This window comes from Dreissena polymorpha, chromosome 8 (assembly GCF_020536995.1).
Source record: "Dreissena polymorpha isolate Duluth1 chromosome 8, UMN_Dpol_1.0, whole genome shotgun sequence".
Lineage (NCBI taxonomy): Eukaryota > Metazoa > Mollusca > Bivalvia > Myida > Dreissenidae > Dreissena > Dreissena polymorpha.
The window spans coordinates 21,191,211-21,214,392 of record NC_068362.1 but is presented as its reverse complement, the minus strand read 5'-3'; the positions used below and the strand labels follow the sequence as shown (position 1 = coordinate 21,214,392).

The window sequence follows — 23,182 nt, the reverse complement described above, 5'->3', positions numbered from 1 at the left end:
TCGAGTAAATTATATTTGATTTGTTAATTTGTATAATGGCACTTTCAAATTTATAATTGAATCATTTACTTACGTTAAAATCTATGAATTCCTATGTTTTCATGTATTTTATATGGACTTGTACATATTTTTTTCCTTCGGTAACCTTATGTCCAGAAGGTTCAATATATTGATATGAACAATATACTGTATCAAATACCCCGTAGGTCAAAACTGGATATGCCCCAAAATCAAATGTTACAACTTGCTATGTATACAAATACCTGCGGTGTCGAGGGGTAAGCATCCCACCTGTGACAATGTTAGGTGTATAGATTCTTAGTATACATTCTATTCAAACGATATTCCTTCTATTTTTGTTACACAGCCTGCAAATCTGGCTTCTACGGACAAAGCTGCGCCATGGACTGTCACTGCGACACGTGCCATCACGTCACTGGATCGTGCGTAGAGTCTCTTCAATGCCATGATGGGTACAATATGGACAATGGTTTCTGTACACGTGAGCATATATTGCTTTCATTATTTACTTTTAATGCTCCAACAAAGTTTACACTTACTTTATTGCTACTAATAGTACTTTATCGACTACAACTCACATATATAACGTCTGATATTAACTTTAATTCTAGCGTTGGTAAGATGAAATGATAATCAATGCCAGCATAATTTTTACGTCCTGTATATGTCAAAATATGTTCAAATATGTTTCAATGTTTGTCTTTCGTCCACAAACACTCAATGACACTTGCATGCACATTTACGGACAACTAGCATACTAAATATTCGATTTAATAGGTGATTGGAGAAAGTCCATTTGCATAGTCGTGTTATTTGATGTTTTAAGTACATAAGATTAACATTCAAAGGCTTTATTATGAACAACTTGTGGCCTATTGGTTATGGTATAGATCACTGGGAGCGTTTTTTTTAGATCGCTCTCTATAAAGAAAACGTACTCGAGAGCGTTTCAGAAAACTTTATAGCTAATATAGTTTAAGACATAGCTCAATTTGATATACCCCTTTCATAGAGAAACTCCCAATTTTGTCAGATACTAAATTATAAATAAAATAATAACTGTTTATGTTTTTGGTCCGAGTCCATATCACTTTGGCGTGAATTGATCATCAACATGTAAATGTGACAACGGATAAACCGGTGCTTTGTTGTCGGCCACTATCCGGATGTTATTGTGCAAATGTAAAGAAACGCATTAATTTTTCCGTGGGTAAGACTGACATGAACTGCGATTATTCAATCAATAATCAATGGTTTAATTATTCATGTTGACATCGTCAGTTTGATCAAATGTAGGAAACGCTTAAATTCAAATAATTGGGTTGACATGTTTATGATTGTGTATTCTATTGAAATATATTGTAAAAACATTTCACATACAAAGATGCAAAGGGATTTGTAAAAGGGACGCTATGTTTTGTTTCTTTGAGTTTTGTTTTAGTTGATTATTATGAAGTATTGTATTCCGTAAACAAGGAGCTCCCAAACGTAATGTGATTTTGGTGTATGGAAATTATAACAAAGACACTGTGAACGACTTTCTATATCAGGGCGTGGCCCTTAATTAAAGCAGGATGTCAACCTTAACACTAACAAAGCGCGGTAAAGACCTACACGCACTTTAAATATTAATTATCCAACTTGAAAACGTATTTATTTAAACTAAATATAGTTATGCAGTTAGTTGATGTGTTTTTTTCTGTAATGTTTACATACTCGTGCGAAGTTTGTTGTTTTGCTAATAGTAGTGATTTGGAAAAACTACACATGAACCTTTGCAAAGATGATATTGTTGTTAAAATATTTTAAATTTTTCCAAATTAAAGGCAACTACATAAAAGCTCGTAAAAATTCAGACATAGCATGCTCAATTGGTCATTTTATACAGACAATAAAAGTGACGTGTTCAAATTAGGAAAGTTTATATTACGAGCACTCACTATTCGCAAATGTTATGCGCATATTAATTTATAAATGTGGAATATGTTAATTTTTTAATCAAAACATTCTGATGTTATTTGATATGCTTTATAAAATCATAATTTGTAGCTTTCATTTTCTGCCATATAAGATGTTGCTTATACATAAGCTATGAAAATTACTCGGTATTTTGCCGTTTCTACTTATAACAATATGTGATTACGAGTTGAAAATCGAATTGTATTATTTTTTATTTCTTCTAAATTATAATTATTATTTTATTATTATTTTATCTTAATGATTACAACGACATACGATACGGTTCCATATATACCTTGACACACTGTTGACATGTGAGATCAAACGAATTGTGTTTAAATATCTTTAATCGCATCCGTACTAGATTGTTAAAAAGCTGCACAAACTACGTATTATATTTATGTATTTGCGTTAACCTTAGAAACTGTCAAGTGTATTCGAAATAAAGTTATGTTCTGTTTTGACAATTAAATTAGGGAATTGCTTAAAAAATGCAAAAATCTCCAATTTTGACTTATTGTCCTATGTTCATTTTATAGTGGAATGTTGGCCGGGCATATGTTGAAAACAATAGGAGATATTCGTTGCATGACTATATGACTATAAATCGAACTAGCAATGTCCTCTGATTAAGCGATATGCTAGGGGTGTGTCAGGCAAAACGGATACATTTCTAGTTGTAAGTAGCTAATAATTGCTGTTCATTTACTAGATATCAAATTTGTTTCCCACACACATTATGAGCACACATAATGTATCAAGTTTTCATACAGACATACGTTGTTATACTTCTTTAACAAATGCCATTTTGGAGTGCGTTTATAACTGTGTGAATCCTAATGCGTGTTTCAATCTCTATGAACGTTTTTATAATGATTATATAACAAATAGCTATTTTATTTAGCCTACAAATAACGATAACGTGAAATTGGTATCATTTCTATATTTCTATGCTTTATGGTCAAAATGACGAATTATAAATTGTATGTTTTTTATTGTTTTTAAGTGAATAATGAACAAGGTAAATGCAATTGGACTCTTAATTATATTTACTTTCATCATTATGTTAATATGGTATGGCTCTTTGGAAATGTGTGAATATAGCGGTGAATTAAGTTTACCTTAAAACACAAACAAAAAGAAACAATCCTCCTGCAATGCATTTAATTAATCAATGAAGGTATTAATTATAGCTAAATTGTGGTTGCGCTGTACTTGCTATTAAAACTTATAATCCTCCGTGATAAATTCTTTACTTAAACACGATTCTATAAATAAGGTGTGGTATCAGAAAGGTTTTTCATTACGTTTTATTACTAGTATTGTGTTTGTTGTACGTGTGTTTCGTCTCTTGCTTCGGTGCTGTGTCAGAAAGTTAAATAATTGGTTCCTGTCCATACATAAAGGACAACGTGCTGTAAAACGGTTTCAGTTTTGCTTCTGCCGCTTGATGTTTTTCTTAGTTTATATTTAGCATTTGTGGAGATGAAGATATATTCATGGTATAAGGTGCACTGAGCATCAATACACAAGTTTTAATACGAATGATTGTTTAATATATATAGATCGATCACCTTTGTCTTGTATAAAATTATATTAATGCATTATTTATTTCAACATAATATAAATGTATTCAGTCTATATAATAGTTTATGATAGCCTTAATTAAACATGTTAATAAATTTGCCTGATAATTCATTAATCAATTTACATAACTGCAATGATAAGATTATTTAAATGACATAAATAAGGGGTGGGTATATACGGTACAGAAATTAAAATTCGAGAATTCGTGTTAATAGCTGATGGTGATACGATCTTTGGCAGGTTTTTAAAGTTATCAACATTTATTTAAACGCCGATTGTCCTGAAAAAAACACAACTTTTTGTTGGCATGTGATGTCTATTCAACAATGTGTTGATTACTCTAAATTAGTGGTCATTTGGATTTTTTCTGATTTACTGATCTCGTTAATAATCACAGATCCGAAGTAGGCGGGGATGTTCTGGAGTCACTATGTTTTTCTGACTGTCTGTCCGTCCGTCCGTACCCAGTCGCACGTTTGTCCTCCTATACCTTTCATCAAAAATACTCAAACGTGTATGAATGTTTGTATTTTAGGATAAGAAGTTGTTTGTCTGCGAGTTTTATTATCCTCCATTAACAATTTACACAATTGTGCATTTTACGTTTTAAAATAGTTCTATAGTTATAATGAATAAATTAATACCGGATATTGGCATTATTGGCAAAAATACATCTCTGAAATCACAAGGTTGAAGTAATATTTGGTATGTTACTATAACAATTCTTTGTTTCGTAGATTGTTATTATGCACTAGTATTCAAATGATTTTTTTAAATGTTGATTATCAAGGCCTGTAAACCTGGTTTCTACGGACAACGCTGCTCTAGGGAATGTCACTGCGACACGTGTAATGTCAATGGATCGTGCGTGATCCATTGTACTTTTACTCACTGAGCTCACATCTGAACATACCATATATACAATATACAAAATATGCAGCAGGTTACATAGGTAAAGTACACATTATCCATGTATTGTTTCAGCCCACGAACGTACTACCTTGAACGTGGTCGGAGTTGTTTGTGGTTGCCTTGCAGCTGTTGTTACCATAATTGGAATTACTTTACTAACCGTATATTACAAGCGGCGACAACTTCATTCGTAAGTTACTGCTGCTTGTAAAATTAGTATACTAGTCGCCGATGTTTATTGACTGTATTGTCAATAAAGATCTTATTGTTCAATAAAGATTTTGTTCCTGTCAAGTCATGTGATTTTTTAATTTCAGCGCAAAATGTCATACTAAATTATCTACACCGGATCAGAAAGAGACACGTTTCAACAAGGGATTCGATCATAGCGATCGGGCTAATGATGGCAAAAACGTCTTCGTACAAGAGAAAGCAGAAGTCGCCTCAAAAAGTACATGTGAACACATGTTCAAAATAGAAATGCATATAGCTCAATATGGTGTTTGCTTAATCAACACTAGTATTAGCGAAACTAAAAATATGTATTTGACACAAGACATCGTCAATAACATATTTCAGTCAAAACTATTAACGATCAACTGCACATATAAGTTGACACATACCATCACAAATATCTAAGGGAGTAAACACATGTGCAAAAATTTGATTTCAATAATCAAGTAGGGTAAACGAGTATATTAAATATACAATAATATATGCATCGAAAACCATACAGTTTCATATAATGTGTGATTTTTTTTGTTGAAATGATATATATCCTCTTGAATTGTAGACGTCAGCCTGTTATTGTCTGGCAACGAAAATCTCGTCCTATGTGATTACAATGATTACTACAGCTTTAAGACACTTGGCTCGGGAATAAAAATCCATGAACTATGGGGCTACATTCACGAGAAGTGTCAAAGTGGTTCAACATTCTTTGAAGAAGAGTTTAAAGTAAGAAACATTCGCAGTATTATATTTCAATAACAGTTAAATGCTTCATTATAAACCATTTCCGCATCATTAACAATCTTGCATTGTAGAAATTTAGAAGCGGGCTTATCCATAAGCATGATGTAGCATCGTCCGAAGAGAACAAAGGAAAGACCCGCTACAAGCAGATGTATGCATGTACGTTTAGTTTGATTTACATTTTGTCAAGTCCAGTAATGCAACATATTTAAAATATTTTAAGTACTTAATATTTTAAGTACTTAATAGACAGTATCGTAACATACATGCGACAAGTCCTTCTTTAGAGGAACTTACAATATGCATAAGTGTTGTTTATTAAAGCAATATGGCGTTTGATTGAGTAACGGTAATGCAAGGTATACTAGAAAGCTCATTTCATTTCAGACGACCATAACCGTGTGCCCTTGACCAAAGAGATTGATGGAGATTCCGAATATATCAACGCGAGCTATATACACGTACGTTTTTTTTAATTTCGGTTATATCATTATTATCCTGATCCTCATTATGATCAATCTGAGTGTCTTCTTCCTCCTAATTTAACGAATATCGCATTATCAGTAACGCTTAAGAGAATTTAAGCAAGAACAAATATGAAATATGAAATTCAAATTATGAAAATAAGATTAAGATAAGTAATTTGAAACTTAATTTATGTTTTGTTTGCATTGTAGGGCTTTGAAAAGGCAAATAAATTTATCGCGTCTCAGGGTAAGTAAAACATCTTAATAATTGTACAAAAGGTCAAAGTGTAGTTTACATTTGGTAAAAATTATTATTTCCATTCGGTTTAAACAAATATCGCAGAAAATATTTTATTAATATTAGCTCACCGGTAAGTAAAACATACATATGTTCAAGTCTGTTTTAACAGGACCTACCGAGAAAAATTTAGATGACTTCTGGCGTATGATATGGCAGCAGAATGTAGACAAGATTGTGATGCTGACAAATTTGATTGAAATGGGAACGGTATGCGATTTATTTCTGATGTTGATTTTTCGGTAAATGCGAGTGTAAAGAAAAAAAGCATATTTACAGTGCCTATGCGGTTATTGTTCATTCATATGTTGGCTACCATAGTAAAAGTAAACTGCTAAAAACGCTTTCATTGTGTATCTATTATAAGTAAACAAAACAGTGCTTGACAAAACATTTTATAATGAAGATGAAATGCCTACAATATTGGCCAGATGAGTTAAATGGTGTGTGCAAGTACGGACGTATTGACGTAAAGTACGTTGATGTCGAGGAGATGTTTGATTACAACATCAGGACTTTCACAATCAAGAAGGTCTGTTTTAATTCATTGTCGTTACTGTAACATGTCTTCTGAGGGTGATTATTTGATTGTATTATATATTCATTTATATGTTGTATCAAACGAGAATGTTGTTGAAGATTTTTAAGTTTTTCTTCCAACATTTATTATTTAGTATGATTTTGTGTAAGTACATATTTTCGGTAGTCGTAAGTATTTATTGATGTCGACAGGGACATGATGCAAGGATAGTTACACAGTTGCATTTCAAGTCATGGCCAGATAAAGGTGTTCCCGACACGGCCTGGTGTCTTGTAGACTTCTGGAGAGCGGTGAATACTCAGGAAGAGCACCCATCACCAATTCTTGTTCACTGCAGGTACGCTAGTACAAAAATTAAAACATACGATAATTTGGTATTTGATTTCAATGAATACGGTAGTTGTAAGAACAACAAACAATTCTTCCTAATTTTCGTTGAAAACACTGAATACACCGAATTGTATTTACAGCGCATGTGTTGGGCGAACAGGAACATGTATTTCTCTCGACAATCTTATTTCACAAGCACGAATTGAAAACTGTGTCAGGCGCACAATAATTGATATAAGATTTCAATGAATAAGGTAGCCGTAAGTATAAAAAACAATGCTTCTTAATATTCGTTGAATACACTGACTGCAACGTGTTGTATTTACAGTGCAGGTGTTGGGCGAACTGGAACATTTATTGCTCTCGACAATCTTATTTCACAAGCGCAAATTGAAAGCTGTGTCAGACCATTCCAGATTGTCGAAGCATTGCGTGAACAAAGGGTCAGCATGGTTCAAACAAAGGTAATGTGAGATTAACGTTTTAACCAAAAAAATATCTATACATAAACCATTTGCGCCTGCGTTAGAATTGAACATACGTTGACCTTATCTATAGAAAGAGTAAAGTAAGTTATATATAAGGTAAATATATAAGAATAATAGGCATTCACTGTCGAACGTGAACGTGCTTATTGTTTTTTGAAACTTTGTGCCTTAATACTGTAATCGTCTGTATACAGGAACAATACGCCTACCTACACGAGGCTCTGGCGGAAGTTCTTCTGGTGGGAACACACCACGTGCTGACAAGACAGTTCGAAAGTGTTCACCTGTTCATGATAGGGAAAGATAGTATTTCGACAGCCAACCGACTTGAACAACAGTTAGAAGTAAATTAATCGTATTCATAATATAGTAGTTTGCGCTTATTCCGTCCGCTCTTTTGCAGTCTACTATACGGACTGTGTCGTAGGCAATATTCTTGGCAATTCCTATATAATTTAGTTTAGTATGTTTATTAGAAGGCCGCCGTGGTGTAATGGATATGGTGTCCGCCTAGCGACCAGGAGGTCACGGGTTCGATCCCAACCGTGGGAGCGTTCTTTAGATCTCCCCCCAAAGACACCAAGTACTGGTTCTATGCTCAGGAAACGAACTCGAGAGCGTTCATATAAGCCTTAGGTTTTCGATGTCATCGAGCTAAAATAAATAGGTTTAAACTAACACATAGTTTGTTTGATTATGAGTAGCCATTGGCTTATTTTGTAATGGTGTCACATTGAATTGACTTTTGCCATATATTTTGGTTTCGCCTTTTTCTTTGCTGATACTTTTTCCTTAATAGTACTTTTAATGTAACAGAAACTCGGGTGTTTCGGACTCATATAATACGACATATATCAACTATCACAGCCGAAGAAGAGATTTATATATTGCACATTAAATGCTAAAGCAGTACACGGATACGTACATGTGTTTACTATAATATAAAACGACAATACAACGTCCACATCGTATCATGAAAGAAGACTGAAACATGCCTTTTTTCTTTTTATGAACAATTTCGGAAACAAAATCTTAAATGAATCTCGTGAGCAAACAAATTACATTATCATACACACATGCATCAAATTAATTGAGTATAAACAAATTCTAAATAAAATTAAACACACACGGACGATGATGCAAATATATTTATGTCTTCAATTGGAATATATGTAACGATTTGTTAAGATACCATATTAACTACTGAATAACTATTTCGAGCTACGTCTGAATTGTCCGACATATTGTTCAAATATTAAATCTTACATGTTGGCGGTCAGCTAATGAAATATTTTCCAGATGTCATTCCATGCATGGGTTGTGCATTTTTTGAATTTTAGTTGTTAAAGCGAAGTGTTGAGAGTGATGAGGGACATTTGCACCTAGTGACAAGACCAGAAGCAGAATATGGAAATATTGGACCACAAGTGACTGAAAGTAAGAAGCGTTACATATTTTTGAAAAACAACAACAACATCTAAAATCCAGTTAATGTGAAGTTATAAAGTAAACATGTTTGTTGGTTTGTATTTGCAGTAGATGTATATCGACCACAACCACAAAGAAAGAGTGAACCAACAGACGAAATTAATATCCATGTATGTTAATTTGACATAACGTTTAATTTAAGAAAGATATGTATATTTGAACGTACGGCTCTTTTTATAGTGTTCATGGATCATAAACGTGTAATAGCCTTATGTGGCACATGTGATAGTGTAAGTTAAGCAATACATGCTTGTAATATGTGTTTGTATTTTAAACATTAAATGATGGAAGTAACAAACACGTATTCAATAAAATATGTAATTTAATTTTAATAAATAAAACATGGTTTTTAACAAGAAATTTAATCGCTGTAATCTTACCACTCCTGACGTACATCGCACAGACATTCAATGCACAGACGGGAATAATTGTGCTTCGCAAACCGAACGAACAACAGCTGCCTATGTTTTGGTCTCGTCTCGAAAAGCTCGGCTCGACAACGTTGATTGATCTAGCATCGGGTGATATCGAAATGGTATATTACTTGCATATTTTCTATAGTTTTATTTTATATAAAAATCGGGGTAGTTTTAGTGTTCTTTTAAGGGTAAAATGGTACGTTTTATTACCAATAGAGTTATGATTTGTTATTGCAATATATTATTGTTTGTGTGAAATGTTAACATCCGTAAATTACAAAATTCTGCGCGTTAACAATATATATATATATATATATATATATATATATATATATATATATATATATATATATATATATATATAATATTTTTCTTATCTTGATAATGACTCGCTTTTGATTGGCTAAGCCAGGTGCCATTCTGACGATGTATTGTTCCATATTAGCGCAGTGACTCTTCATATTCGATCAGTAAACAAAGTAAAGGAAGTAAACGAGTTGAAGTGATTAACAAAGCATAGCTAATGTGTGTCATGTTACAACGTTAATTCTGGAGAAAGAATCTTACTCGATCAGTCTTTTTACTAGTTCCGCACGATGTGATACACTGTAGTAAATTTTATTTTTGGCTGATCTAAGCGTTCGCCATTTATGTATTAATGTACCTTGTATCTCACCTTGCGGCGTCAGTAATTAATAATATCATGTTTAACCGAGTATATACATCACATTGATTTTTATATCCTTACATATGTATAATACTTTCTATTTACACCGCTAGAAGCACCTACTCATGAACAGAAAAGACGGGACACATGCAACAAAAGGTCCATCTGCTATCAAAGAGGAACACCAAAATGGATTTGTTGAAATAACGTATTCCATGAACCACGAGGTATATTGAAAATAATAATTATATAATCGTTTTATACTAGTGTCAATTATTACACGTTTGCATGAATGTCATTGTTTACTTATTTAGTTTCTTTTTTATATATAACACAATAGACTTTCCGCGACAAAACAATAAAACACTTCGTGCTGACTTCGTGGAAAGGAGTAGATATACCGACAGACAGAAAACCATTGCTTGAGATGATATGTGCGGTGCACACCTGGCAGTCCGAAATGGCAGACAACTCACCGATTTTGATATTGGACAGGTTAGTAGAGCTAAGGGACAGATGTTGTTTTTAATTCATTTAAATTCTTGTTCAAATGTATTCTACGTCGAATACTCGCCGAATTAATCAACTATCGATACGTCAAGTGTTCATGAAGGTGTTTTGTTCTTACAGTGTTTGAAATACCTAATCGTCATGTTGAGTTATTTTCGATAAATTATTTGCAGTGGCGGATTCCGGAAATGCGGAGTCGTCGCTGTTTTATTGAACGAGATTTATCGCATATTAGAACTCAATGGGCGGATTAATATCGTACAATCAGGCAGGACGATGGTGCACGAAAATAGCCTTCTCATCCGCAGCAAGGCATGTTTACATAATACACTTGCAATTTAACGAATTGTCTGGATAGTTTAGTGAGTAGTTGAAACAGTTTTTTGAAATGAAGTTTACATACTGTTAGAAACGTTCTCTGCTAACTCAATCATATACATTGTCCTTTACAGATGCAGTTCAAGTTCTGCTATGATGCGATATTGGACTTTGTTCAACAGCAAGGGGTTTATCAGAATTATTAGTTACAATAATGTCGTATAGTGTGCTGTATTTCATGGGCTTTTTGTGACTTTTAAATAGGAACATAGATCTGTTGTAAACGAAATTGTTTCGTCTGATGTTTGCATGAGTTGCAGTTTTGTAATATAGGTTTCTTTCATAGGATTCATTCATGCTGTTCATAAACAACTATATAAACATTCTGCGCGTGATTGTTTTGAGATGTATAAACCAGATATCGTTAGTTTAAACCTTACTTGCAAACGAGTGAATTGTTTGATGCAGGTTAAAGTAATACCATGTTACGATGCAATTGCGTAAGGACAAGATACATAAGATGGTAACGGTTAAAACATGTATTGCATTTGCATTTTTGAATAATTTTGTTTACTTAATGGATGAACTCATGAGTATTGGGGCCGGTTATATTTGTATGTAGACCGCCTGCGCTATTTAGTGACCGAATGACGGTACAGCCGTTTGCTACATGCGGGTAATCTGCATTGAACGGTTTGACCTTGATTGCATTCCGATATTGACACTTACGATTGTTTAAAACTTTACTTTGGAATCTTTGTGTTAACTTCAGTGTATACAAGCAAAAGTGTTCGAACTTGTCGCCATGTTCTTATGTTGACCGCACTTGCAAAATATTGACCGAAACACGTCTTCTCCGAGAGCTACACGCAACTTTTTTGAACGATTCGACTTTGCTTCTCGATCAAGCAAAGTATGTGTACATCGATCAGGTTGATGAAATATATCCTTACATAAAAATTATGTATAATACTTTCTATTTACAACGCTAGAAGCACCTACTTATAAACAGAAAAGACGGGGCATGTGCAACAAAAGGTCCATCTGCTATCAAAGAGGAACACCAAAACGGATTTGTTGAAATGATATATATATTATAAATATAAATATATATATATAAATATTAACTTGATTATCGATGTATTCATACTTTATTGAAACTTTTGAAACCAAGAGATATCAACCGATTGCGGATACATATATACGTCTTTAAATGGGTGATTACTTTCCCTTGATACCATAATTTGTAACGATATTCAGTAACTTAATATCCATATGCCGAATGGCCGGTGTATAGTGTGATTGCTAGCTATGAATTTGAATATTGCATAGCTGTTAATTTAATGGTTATGTTTTAATATTTGCCTCTTTTATCTAATATACTTTTTATTATTTTTCATCAAGTTTGCTTTTGGTTTCTGTACTGTCATTATGTTTGATCTTGTAATAAAATTTCTTAAAAACCTAATTGGATGCGTTTTAAAACGTTACCAAAACAATTGTTTAACACGAGTAGAGAAATCATACATGGTATCAATATACTACAAATACAAAGTAATGGATTATGATACCACACCATTGAGATTAAAACATGAAAGGCTTTTGACACTTGAATTGTATCTTAAAAAGAACTTTAACAGATCACACTAGTGACATGTCTATATGTTTCAACATCTGAAATACCATTGATGTTGAAACATTGTACACATCTTTCCTATTTTTTCGGAAATCGTTTGCAATTCGCTAGATATAACCATAATAGACATGAACACCCAGATTAGACGTGGTCGTCTGCTTTAATATGTTTAATATGTTTTATTCCAAGTATGTTTGTTCCATGAATTTTATTTTGAGGTCGTGCAAGCAGCTTCATGACATCTGATAAGTACCAGCTAAAAGTGCTTTATATCCGGAAATGAGATTAGATCAATTTAAACACAATTATTTTGGCAAATAGCATTTTCAATACAGAACAATTAACTATAATTTATATATTATTGTGTTAATATAGATTATGCTCATGATCGTTAAACTTGCGACCATATTGTAAGTCCTTCTTGAAATAGTGTGTATTTTGTTAAACCGCCCGTAAGGCTTGAACGAACACTTAATAATATGGTTTAAAACTACCTCCAAAACAACCCTACTAAAACCTTAATAATGATCTCTATTAAGTATAATTTTTACTTGCTTTCTTCTGGAAAATTCATCTTGGGATATTGTGGTATTTTGTTAAACAATGACGGTTTGAACGAATCTTATTAGCAATTCAGCGTGGTTTATAAATACCTCCAAACAACCGAAATGAGCTTAAACCTCTAATGATTAATTCATATACCGCTTTGAAGAGTCTTGCTACTTACACGTTTGACATAAGACACCGACACTCGAAAGCCTCTTAACACCTACGCCTATGTTACTGCTACTAACAATTATGATTGTATCATGTATACACTTTGTTTATTATTCCAGTGTGCTTCATAGGTAGGGAAGAAAGTCCCTAACTCTAATACAACTGCTATTAAGATGCATGCAACAGCTAACACAAATACACGAGATCGTTCTACACAATGATGGCTTCCTATAGACCATATCACTTGAATATGAAAAACATTATTGCAGTGCTTTCGTCACCTTTTACTAAGTAAAATTGTTTGATAAACACTGGAACACAAAAGGTCGCATATGTAATATTATATCAATATATTTATCATTAATTAAACAACATGTTATGAACATGAACATTGACAACAAAAACAACAACCTGTTTCCAAACTAACAAAATAAAAGCTTGCACATGGTAATTAATTGTTTGTTGCATAGAATCGAATGTATAGAAATCCGAAGAATGAATATTTACATTGTTTGATAAAAAATATTCAACATTACGTCATCAAATGTAATACACTAAATTTCTAAATTAAATAAAAACATCACAACGTCATGTCTCATTAAAATGACATGCGAAGTTTATCAGTTCGAGCAGGACTTTACTCGCCCAAGTTTTCTACTTGATGGTCCATGAGACGATCAAACGACCCGTATCTCGCAAAAACTCTTGGCAGCACAAACCTAAGATTTAGACAGATCAATCCGCAGCGACTCTTATGGGTAACGAAGGGCATTGATGAATGCTTCGAGCCTTGATATGATCGTTGTGTTCGAATCCATGAACTTTTTTTTCTTGGACTATAGTTAGGCAGAACAACTTTAACGACGATGTTTCCTGTAGTTACGCCGATAACGATAACTTCTTTAGTTTTCTTCTACAGTATAACGCCACTCATATTTTATTACTTATTTCCAATGATAATCAAGAACCTCAGTGTTGCGCCATTTTAAAGTTTATACAGCGACACAAGTAAAACAATATCAGACATGATCGTTTTTGCAAATTAATTATTCAGGCGCAGTTATTAATCGCTAATATAACTAAATAATAATACGTTGATATAAATTATTAACACTATAATCTATAAGCTGTCATAACATTATGTTAATACATGTCATGAATAATGTTTCTGTTTCGTTTTTAACACGAATTTAAAACCAACTCATGAAAGAGTAATCATCATGTCTCGTTATAATTAAAAATGTTTACCATACAATTAACACATGAGGTTTACTTTGCCTTCAGCAATTTATCAAAGTACAATTTTGATTTCAATAACACACTTGAATCAGTAACTGTACACAACCACAAATATTTCTTCAAATTATGGGTTCCTATTTTATTGCTTTTGAACACAATCAAAACTGTAGCTAAAGAAACTCAAGCGTACAGTTTATATAGTATTGACAGACATGTACGCTGAAGCCAACCCCATATCGAAAGTCAACCGGAGTAATAACATATTTATGTCACGCTATAAATAATAAAAAACTCATTTTCTTGGATACATTTCTACATAAATTGGTGAATTAATATAAATTACTGCATCAGGGATTATTTTAAGGTTCAAATGTTTCAAATGCATCTTACAATATATGAAAATAACTCTCATCAGTCTGAAATTCACAATTTTGACGCCATTGTCGCTTTGTCACGTGAGGAGTTTTCATTTGGATACTTTCGGACCGACCTTGACATTTTTTGCTGAAATTGTAAACATTACTTTCGTTTTCTGAAATCTATTATTTTTGATAAACAACTTACGTCTGGAGAATTATAAGACTGATTTCAGTGTGAATCAGGTAGTGTTAAATAATATTTACTTTGAGTTTGTATTTACACTACAATGTGTTTACAAAACAAGCCAGAATAATCTAAAATACCGGGAAATGTCATTCTGAATTTGAAAACACTTGAGCACATGGTATGTTACTAAAAATAGATATAACGTCATATGACCGTGAAATCTCGGGAGATTCGCATTTCAAGTAAGTCTGTCACATCGCTGTTTTTCTCGATATATAAGAGCAGAAAAGATACATTTTAAATGTTTAAGATAGTATTTTGTGAAAGAATATATCAGATAAATGTGAAAAATGTCAATCTTTCCGATCAAGTGGTTGATTTGGGCCAATAACTGCATTTAAAAGCTGTTTTGGACCGGTCTTTGTTAACTGTCAACTTTTTGGGAATTTCTGGTTGACTTTCCTAATGGGGTTGGTCCATAACTATAAAGTCGCGCCAGTCAAAAATCATAAAAAGCGACATTTAAAGTTATGGTAGCCAGAACTATCAAAACTGGAAAACAAAAGCGCATATAATGTTGAAAGAGAACACCTGAATAAATTGAATAATTTAAATATATAGCAACAAACGAGCAGTATATGTAGATATACATTTTATTATTTTTCAGCTGTTATTCTTTGTATGCCAAACTTATTTTTCTTATGTTATCTAGCTTTTTTTAGTATAAATTATCGAAAGCCTATTTAGACTATAAACATGTTGCAAGTAAGATGCAATATTGTTTATTTTTCTTAGAAGATAAAGTGCTGGTAAGTAAATTTTAGCCATTTTAAAATAAAATTCTAAAACCAATAATACTGTTCAAGTGTGACTATTCTAAAAGAGCTACGAATCTTTATTCGTTATATTTCAAAAGGTACACTATATGTATATATATTTGTGAACTCATATCACATATGTATGTGCTGAAAAATAATAAACTGTTGAAACTACTTTTCACAAGATCAACAGAACGAGTTCTATGAAACAACCATGTGGCAAATTTATAAGCAGATTGCCAGTGGATATTCAAAAATGATTTCTTGAACTATATTGCTTCGGTTGAAAACTTTCGAAATGTATCTTTGTGCAAATACACTGGCTTTTGAGCAGGTTGGCAGCCTATTCAGTTTTGTGGACTACAAAGAATAATATTCCCAAGCAATGCTGGTGACTGAATTGTGTGAGCCACCTGTGTAGATGGCGCTTCGGGCGCAATACCTATTTCCCTAGCTCAAAGGCTTATGTAAAATATAAAGGTCAAAGCTTTATATTTATGGTAACGACACGGACACAAACGTATATAATTATGCACACAACAATTTAATTAGCTTCTTTTAAATTATATTTTGTAATTATTTAATATTGTAGTTATTACAATCGTAACTGCAGCTATGTTATTAAATTAAGTCCAAAGGGATATAGTGTTTCCTTTAAGTATTTCTGTAAACTCTCTAGGGAGTATTGTAATTAAATAAATGTACATTTATAGTAGGTTTGTCATGGTGTTTTTCAGTCAATTATGTCCCATGTAGAGGCAGATAATTATTGTATACATGTGGATAATCCGTGTTTGTATTTAACATTGATATAGCAGCATTGGAATATGGTATTTTAATGTGTTGATGTACATATTACATTTGATCAATAGATCTACGTTTTTATCGAATAAACCCTGTGAAAACAAAATGTAATTTCATGCTGATTGATACCATTTTCTTCATGGTCTCGTAATGGTATAATTCTACGTTTTCTTTCGATTTTATTTATAAATGTTATAGAAAATAAATTAACAACATTCATGTTTCTATAAATGTAGAGTTAATGTATGAACTTGGTATCGAGCTTGTAAGACGTAACGGAAAGCATTATACTGAACATCTGTTCGAGAGCTTCAACCGATCCGCTCATTAGGGACAAAGTTATCACCCTTTCGCCCGAGCCTTTAAAGCTTATGATTCATTATTTGAGACATTTATTTTATTAAGTTCGGTTTCATATAATGAACTGTTGTTATTTTCTCATAAATACTAATGTCGCAATATTCTTATAAACTAGTACTATTTTAATATATTCAATCTTTTTGTGCTCCAGACATAAAAAATGTAAGTATATCTTGTTGTACCGAGGAGAGGGTTGTGATCCTTCTACTCATTTTTAACCAGGTTTTCCGAAGGAAAAAACTGGTTATTAGATTGGCGAATGCGGGCGGGCTGGCTGGCTGGCTGGCGGGCTGGCGGGCGGGCGGAACAAGCTTGTCCGGGCCATAACTATGTCGTTCATTGTCAGATTTTAAAATCATTTGGCACATTTGTTCACCATCATTGGACGGTGTGTCGCGCGAAATAATTACGTCGATATCTCCAAGGTCAAGGTCACACTTTGAGTTCAAAGGTCAAAAATGGCCATAAATGAGCTTGTCCTGGCCATAACTATGTCATTCATTGTGAGATTTTAAAATCATTTGGCACATTTGTTCACCACCATGGGACGGTGTGTCGCACGAAAGAATCACGTCAATATATCCAATGTCAAGGTCGCCACGACTAAAAATAGATTTTTTTTAAAAACAAACTTACAAAGGGGGTTAATTTTGTTTGTTCATTTGAAAAGTTCAGTTTGAGTTTTCTCCCTTTATCAGATTTTTTTTCACAATGAAAACCTGGTTTTGTGACAATTTTGTCCCTTGTTTATTTTAAATCATTGTATAATTTTATGAAGACTAATTCGATCATCTTAAATAATTTTACAGTTAAAATTTAAACATGAATAATCAAATTGCGATTGCTTCAACCATACTAAAAAAAGAATTGTGTTTCAATGTCCTCTGTTATATTAAAAAAAATGTAATATCTTCAATGTTTAGAGACCTACACGCACGAAAGATGCATTTTGACATTTCTACATTTTCCATCTGTAATTTCCGAAGACAGATGATTTGAAAATCGATTAATCATATAATTAACATACAATTTTACTAGTATAAACCATTCAAATAATGTGTTTTTGTGAACATATGTGTCATTTCTATTGTGATATTTGTCGGCTACAACTATAAGTTTGAGACACGAACATATCATGCTATTAATAACATTAATTTAAAATGTGTTTAACGTTTTGGTGTGAGGTATGCCTAATGCCACATTATTTATTTGCTTTGTTTTACAGTCCTTCCCCTCCCCCTGTATAAAGTAAATCGGTGTATATTTGAATCTCCATGGACATAAAAGGTAAAGGTTTAGAGATCTATGAATGATTGATATATCTACCAAAATTCAATATAAAAGAGTTACACGTAACTCTATTAACTCACACAATTTGATAAATAACATTAAATGGTGTCGTGTGAACTGAGCATTGATGTAGCGAGATGCGTATGAGTCAATCTTAAACCAGTCGGACTTAATCGGAATTGATATAAACACAATCCGGATGTACAAGACATAAAACAGATTTGCGGCAGACGATTCATTTGAATGATACAATGGCCGGAAATAAAGGTGAGTCAAACACGCAGTATTGTGATTGTTATTATGCATATTTTTAAATATTATTATTGAACTAAACTTCTTGTTATTATGGAACATTGAGACGATGAAAATACTATGCTTTTGTTTTAATATTATTCATAGTTTAAAAAAAATGTTCTAATTTTTAAAGTGTATCATCAACACGCTAATTAATTTGGTAACGGTGCCTTATTATAAACAAAATTCAAACTATAATTATTTTGTAAACTAAGCGTCTGTCGTTGCCTTTTGTCTGAAAAAGCCGTTGCAATAACCGAAATTATCTCCTTTTCAATTCTTTGAACAGGTTTCAAAAATGTTTGTTGTTGTGTCAAATGGAATATGTACATTTTTGTTTGCACACGCAAATCAAAAATGTTTTTAAAAAGGTTTCATACCATTACATTTAAAACCACACTTCTCTAAGTAAAAGCTAGTGACTAAAGTATCCGACATAAACCATGATAAAACACGCTACAAGGAATATGTTAAATCTTTTTCTTGCGATCTATTGTACCTTTCTTCCTCTTCAAATCACATCGGCTTAACAGGGCCGTGAAGCTTGAAATAGATTCATATTTTAAACGAACTTAATTCGAGTCTGACAATTGCGATACATCATACAACTAGTATATAATTATTTTATATAATAGTTCACCCTGTAAAAGTGTAAGTGACAGCGAAACATCGATCAACCAATAAAGTAAATGTGAATTGCGCTAAAGAAGTGCCTTTAATTCTTTAAAATACAAGATGCGCATGCAGTTGATTTCTTTTCAAACGTTTCAGAAGGTTTCACGGAAACAAAACAAAATGCAATTTATTATTGTGATTTAAATGTATGGTAAATAATTATTTTTATATTTTGATTGTGATCACTTGATGGAGTTTCACATTTACATCTGAAAATGAGTTAATCTAATGTGGTTTTTACCCCGTATGCCTTTTAATTTACATTTCGTAGTCGATGCCTTCAGTATTTCCCTTTGCATTTTGTTTCTGTGGTATTTCCAATTAAATTTATTTGGCAATGGGTTACTCATTAAAAGAAAACCGTTCAAAGTGTTTGTTAAATGGTTACTTTTCATAAATAGGGAACCTTGCACATATTATGCTACTACTGTTGCAGCAACGGGATATTTTATAAATGAAGATATGGTTACCATTTTCAGATACTGATAGTGATCATGTACCTATGCAATAAAGGGCAGAACATACAACACACAACTGAAAACTTTTCAACGCTGTGATTTTCAACACAGAACAGCTCTAATCAATCACACAAAACACACGTGTTGATAACGTTCACATTATATGAACATCACAAAACGAGAATAGGATTTAATTTTAATTGCAAATTTAAATAATCAAGTTTTTTTTTTTAATTTAAAAGAGCTTAAGCGTTAAAAATATCAGGATAAAATCAATTCAATAAATAAATGTGCACATTAATGTCTGAAACCCAGCATAAGATAGTTCAAAATCCGAGAAATCGACAGACTTGTTTCTTTGGACGACTGGTTATTCTCAAAAACGTATTATGTTATTTAAAATACGTTGTATAAAATAAATGTATTGTTAACATCCGCTAGTTATTTAAAATCTGCCTTAACTCGTCCGTCAATGGTTGTGTTGGGATTCAAAAATTGAATTCATTTAATTCGCCGCTGTTTTGTGTTTGTAAATATTTTCACCGTCTATTTTCGTATGCTAGGTTTCTTTCATTCTCAACAAGGATAGTATTACACCGTTTACTGCTTCAGCGATCACGCATTAAACAGACATTGAAACAAACGCGTATTATACCTGCTTGCCGAATGTTACGTTAAGCGATCATATTAACCCAGTGTTTGCGCCACAATATTTACACATGTAATTGACCATTGAGTAATCTGAAATTGTATTTTGTTTTGTAAAAAAGCTCCGACATCGCTAGAAAGGGATTGACAGACGCAGAACACTCACAGGGCAAAGTGTGTTTTGTCAATTTAATTATTTCAATTACCTGTTCACGTCTGTAGTGATGCTCACTGAACAAGGTCGAGTAAAGGACCGACTGTACTTTGAGAAAACGCGTGCTTTTTCAACTGTCCTTTAATTTTGTGTTACTGGGACATTTTCGTAGGTAATACTGTAGACATAAACGATGTAAATGTTGTACATAATTAATCTATAAAATAATGAGATTTTGATTAACATAATCTCTATGTAATATATATAATACTGATTAATGTGAAAACAAGGCTTACGGATTATTTTTGAGATGTATTGGAAATAATTATTTCTCGGCAAAAATCGTAATGTATCGACGCATTAATTATACACTAAAAGAACCAATTAACATAGAGCAAATAAACAGAAGAAACAAAAAACAAATTAAACTGTGTTGGAGTAAATATCGCTAAATAGATGTGTCAACACATTCAGAAAAAAATAATATTTGATCCCCGGAAACACTGAGCTTGAATTTGTTGTTGGTGGTGGTGCTATAAAGAAGCTCAAATACCTCATGTACGCAGGTAACTTCGAGCCGCCGCCGTATAAGCTTGTGCCCCAGAACAGACCAACTGTGTGCTATCGCGATGATCCAAATCAACCTACTGTGCAGAACCAGCCACAGAAGGTAAGTGTTTTTTGTAATATAGAAAGCGTTTTCCGTTGTCCTCAGTAACAGGTTTGGTAATATACATCTAGCTGCTTGAGGAAGACCCTTGTTAGTTAACTAGTCATTCACTTGATTGGTTTGATCATACTGTACTGAGCTTACCGGATCTTTAGAAAAGCTCCTAAGGTATGTACATGTCTATGACATAATATAACAATCATTAATAATTAACCATCGCTTTCAGAAAACTCAAACGTGTTGAATTTGAATTGACATGGTCGATCTGAGAAATCAACCGGACCACATTAAGACACCAAGAAAAGAATCATATTTCAGAGAGTGACAAACATGTACATATTGGTTCTGATAAATGATTCGAATTCTGTTTCTATAAGGTTTCATAAGGTTTATATTCCATAAGTCATAATCAGGCGTTGTTGAAGTATCAGTTTTGAGAATGATTTTTACAATTATTATCAAATAACCTTTGTTTTATTATGTTGTTTCGATCGCCAATCAGCAAAATTCAGACGAACGTCACGTGGTTCCATCCCGCCCTCCCGACTATACTGTAGCAGCTGTATTGGCGTGTATCTTCTGCTCCCCTTATGTCGGCATTTTGGCCATTTTCAGCGCTATGCAGGTATAGTGGAGGTCTGTTTTGACCTTAACTGGTGTTTCTGACGGCAATTCAATGTAAATCCAGATGCATATGTTATTGTTGCATTGACTAAGGATATTAACACATGAAAAGCAGATGGAATTCGTAAAGTATTACAGATGACTAGTTGTGCCTTCTGAAGAAATCCTGTTTGTTTAGTATGTTATTTAAAGATACCGATACAATGGTAATTAATTGAAACAGGATTTAGTAGAATACACATCTGCACGTTTTGACTTGTAACGTCAGGTCAACCATCGAATGATTTAATTGTATGTGGTGTCATAAGTTCAATAGTTGAACCGAGTTCATGTTCGCAGCTCATATGTATTCATGTCCAATTAGCTTTTCAACTGAAATTTAATACGTCGCATATCTTGTTTCTTTTTCAGTCCAAGACGATGACCAATATCGGAGAGTATAAGGAGGCAAAACGCCACTCCCGCCTCGCAAAAAGGCTGGTTATAGCAAGTTTTGCAATTGGCCTATTTGGTCTATTTGTGGTCTGCATGTATGTCGTGTATATCATGACCATCTTTTATAGATACGCAAATGTCAACGTTGCTGCTATTGATGAACCACAACTTGCTTCGACACCTAATAGTGGATACTAGGTTAGCGGTTTGCGTTGGATACCACGGTAAACGGTTAACAGCGGATACTAGAGTAGCGGTTTACAGTTACCACCTTCACTGCACGAAATTCCAAATAAGAAACTATTTGACTATTTTTTGTTCCGTTGCGTCGACTGTTACCCAGCCGTTTTACTATTTACTTATTAATCAAATTATTAAATGATACATTTACTGTACTAAAATCACAGCTTACTTCTCGCTTAATTTGTAGATATTGTTATTGTTGTTTTATCCGTAAAAATGGAAACATTCAAAATTATTTGTTAAAGTATTTATCCATCTTTCACTTGTGATACACTGATATTCATGGATGTAGTTTTGTTGTGTCTACGTGTTGTCTTAAGTTCTCTACCTATGTTACATTTTATGGCAGAAATAATATTTGGAATGAACATCTTGCAGTGGTCTTATACAATGATTGTTTAAATCATGCCCCTACGGTCAGAAAATCGGCAAATTCCCGGAAGTCATTTAATTTTTATTGTAAATAACTTAAAAGATCTCTTTAATCCATAGTTTGAATAGGTAATTTATAGCATAATCTAATAGTCTACTATAATAAGAAAAAAATGAAAGACAGAAGGAGGGCCGGACAGACGGACGGACGGGCGGACA

General features: G+C 33.0%; 2 protein-coding genes across 2 annotated transcripts in view; both read left to right on the top strand.

The window, feature by feature from the left end:
- The window catches only part of LOC127841580 (receptor-type tyrosine-protein phosphatase T-like), a 41,463-nt gene extending 29,015 nt beyond the window's left edge, over window positions 1-12,448 (top strand). The window contains exons 10-28 of the mRNA XM_052370504.1: window positions 368-502; window positions 4,552-4,669; window positions 4,797-4,930; window positions 5,273-5,436; window positions 5,526-5,613; window positions 5,842-5,915; window positions 6,132-6,168; window positions 6,332-6,429; window positions 6,626-6,751; window positions 6,952-7,097; window positions 7,419-7,554; window positions 7,773-7,922; window positions 8,919-9,015; window positions 9,115-9,176; window positions 9,470-9,601; window positions 10,266-10,379; window positions 10,493-10,647; window positions 10,836-10,974; window positions 11,115-12,448. Of these exons, the coding sequence (XP_052226464.1) occupies window positions 368-502; window positions 4,552-4,669; window positions 4,797-4,930; window positions 5,273-5,436; window positions 5,526-5,613; window positions 5,842-5,915; window positions 6,132-6,168; window positions 6,332-6,429; window positions 6,626-6,751; window positions 6,952-7,097; window positions 7,419-7,554; window positions 7,773-7,922; window positions 8,919-9,015; window positions 9,115-9,176; window positions 9,470-9,601; window positions 10,266-10,379; window positions 10,493-10,647; window positions 10,836-10,974; window positions 11,115-11,186 (2,177 nt within the window). The 3' untranslated portion in view covers window positions 11,187-12,448. The remainder of the gene's footprint in view (window positions 1-367; window positions 503-4,551; window positions 4,670-4,796; window positions 4,931-5,272; window positions 5,437-5,525; window positions 5,614-5,841; window positions 5,916-6,131; window positions 6,169-6,331; window positions 6,430-6,625; window positions 6,752-6,951; window positions 7,098-7,418; window positions 7,555-7,772; window positions 7,923-8,918; window positions 9,016-9,114; window positions 9,177-9,469; window positions 9,602-10,265; window positions 10,380-10,492; window positions 10,648-10,835; window positions 10,975-11,114) is intronic.
- A 5,873-nt stretch (window positions 12,449-18,321) lies between these two features.
- On the top strand, window positions 18,322-22,861 carry LOC127841582 (uncharacterized). Its single transcript, XM_052370506.1, has 4 exons — window positions 18,322-18,387; window positions 21,186-21,289; window positions 21,792-21,914; window positions 22,325-22,861. The coding sequence occupies exons 1-4, from the start codon at window positions 18,375-18,377 to the stop codon at window positions 22,544-22,546; spliced, it is 462 nt and encodes a 153-aa protein (XP_052226466.1). The 5' UTR covers window positions 18,322-18,374; the 3' UTR covers window positions 22,547-22,861.
- Window positions 22,862-23,182: the final 321 nt, after the last annotated feature.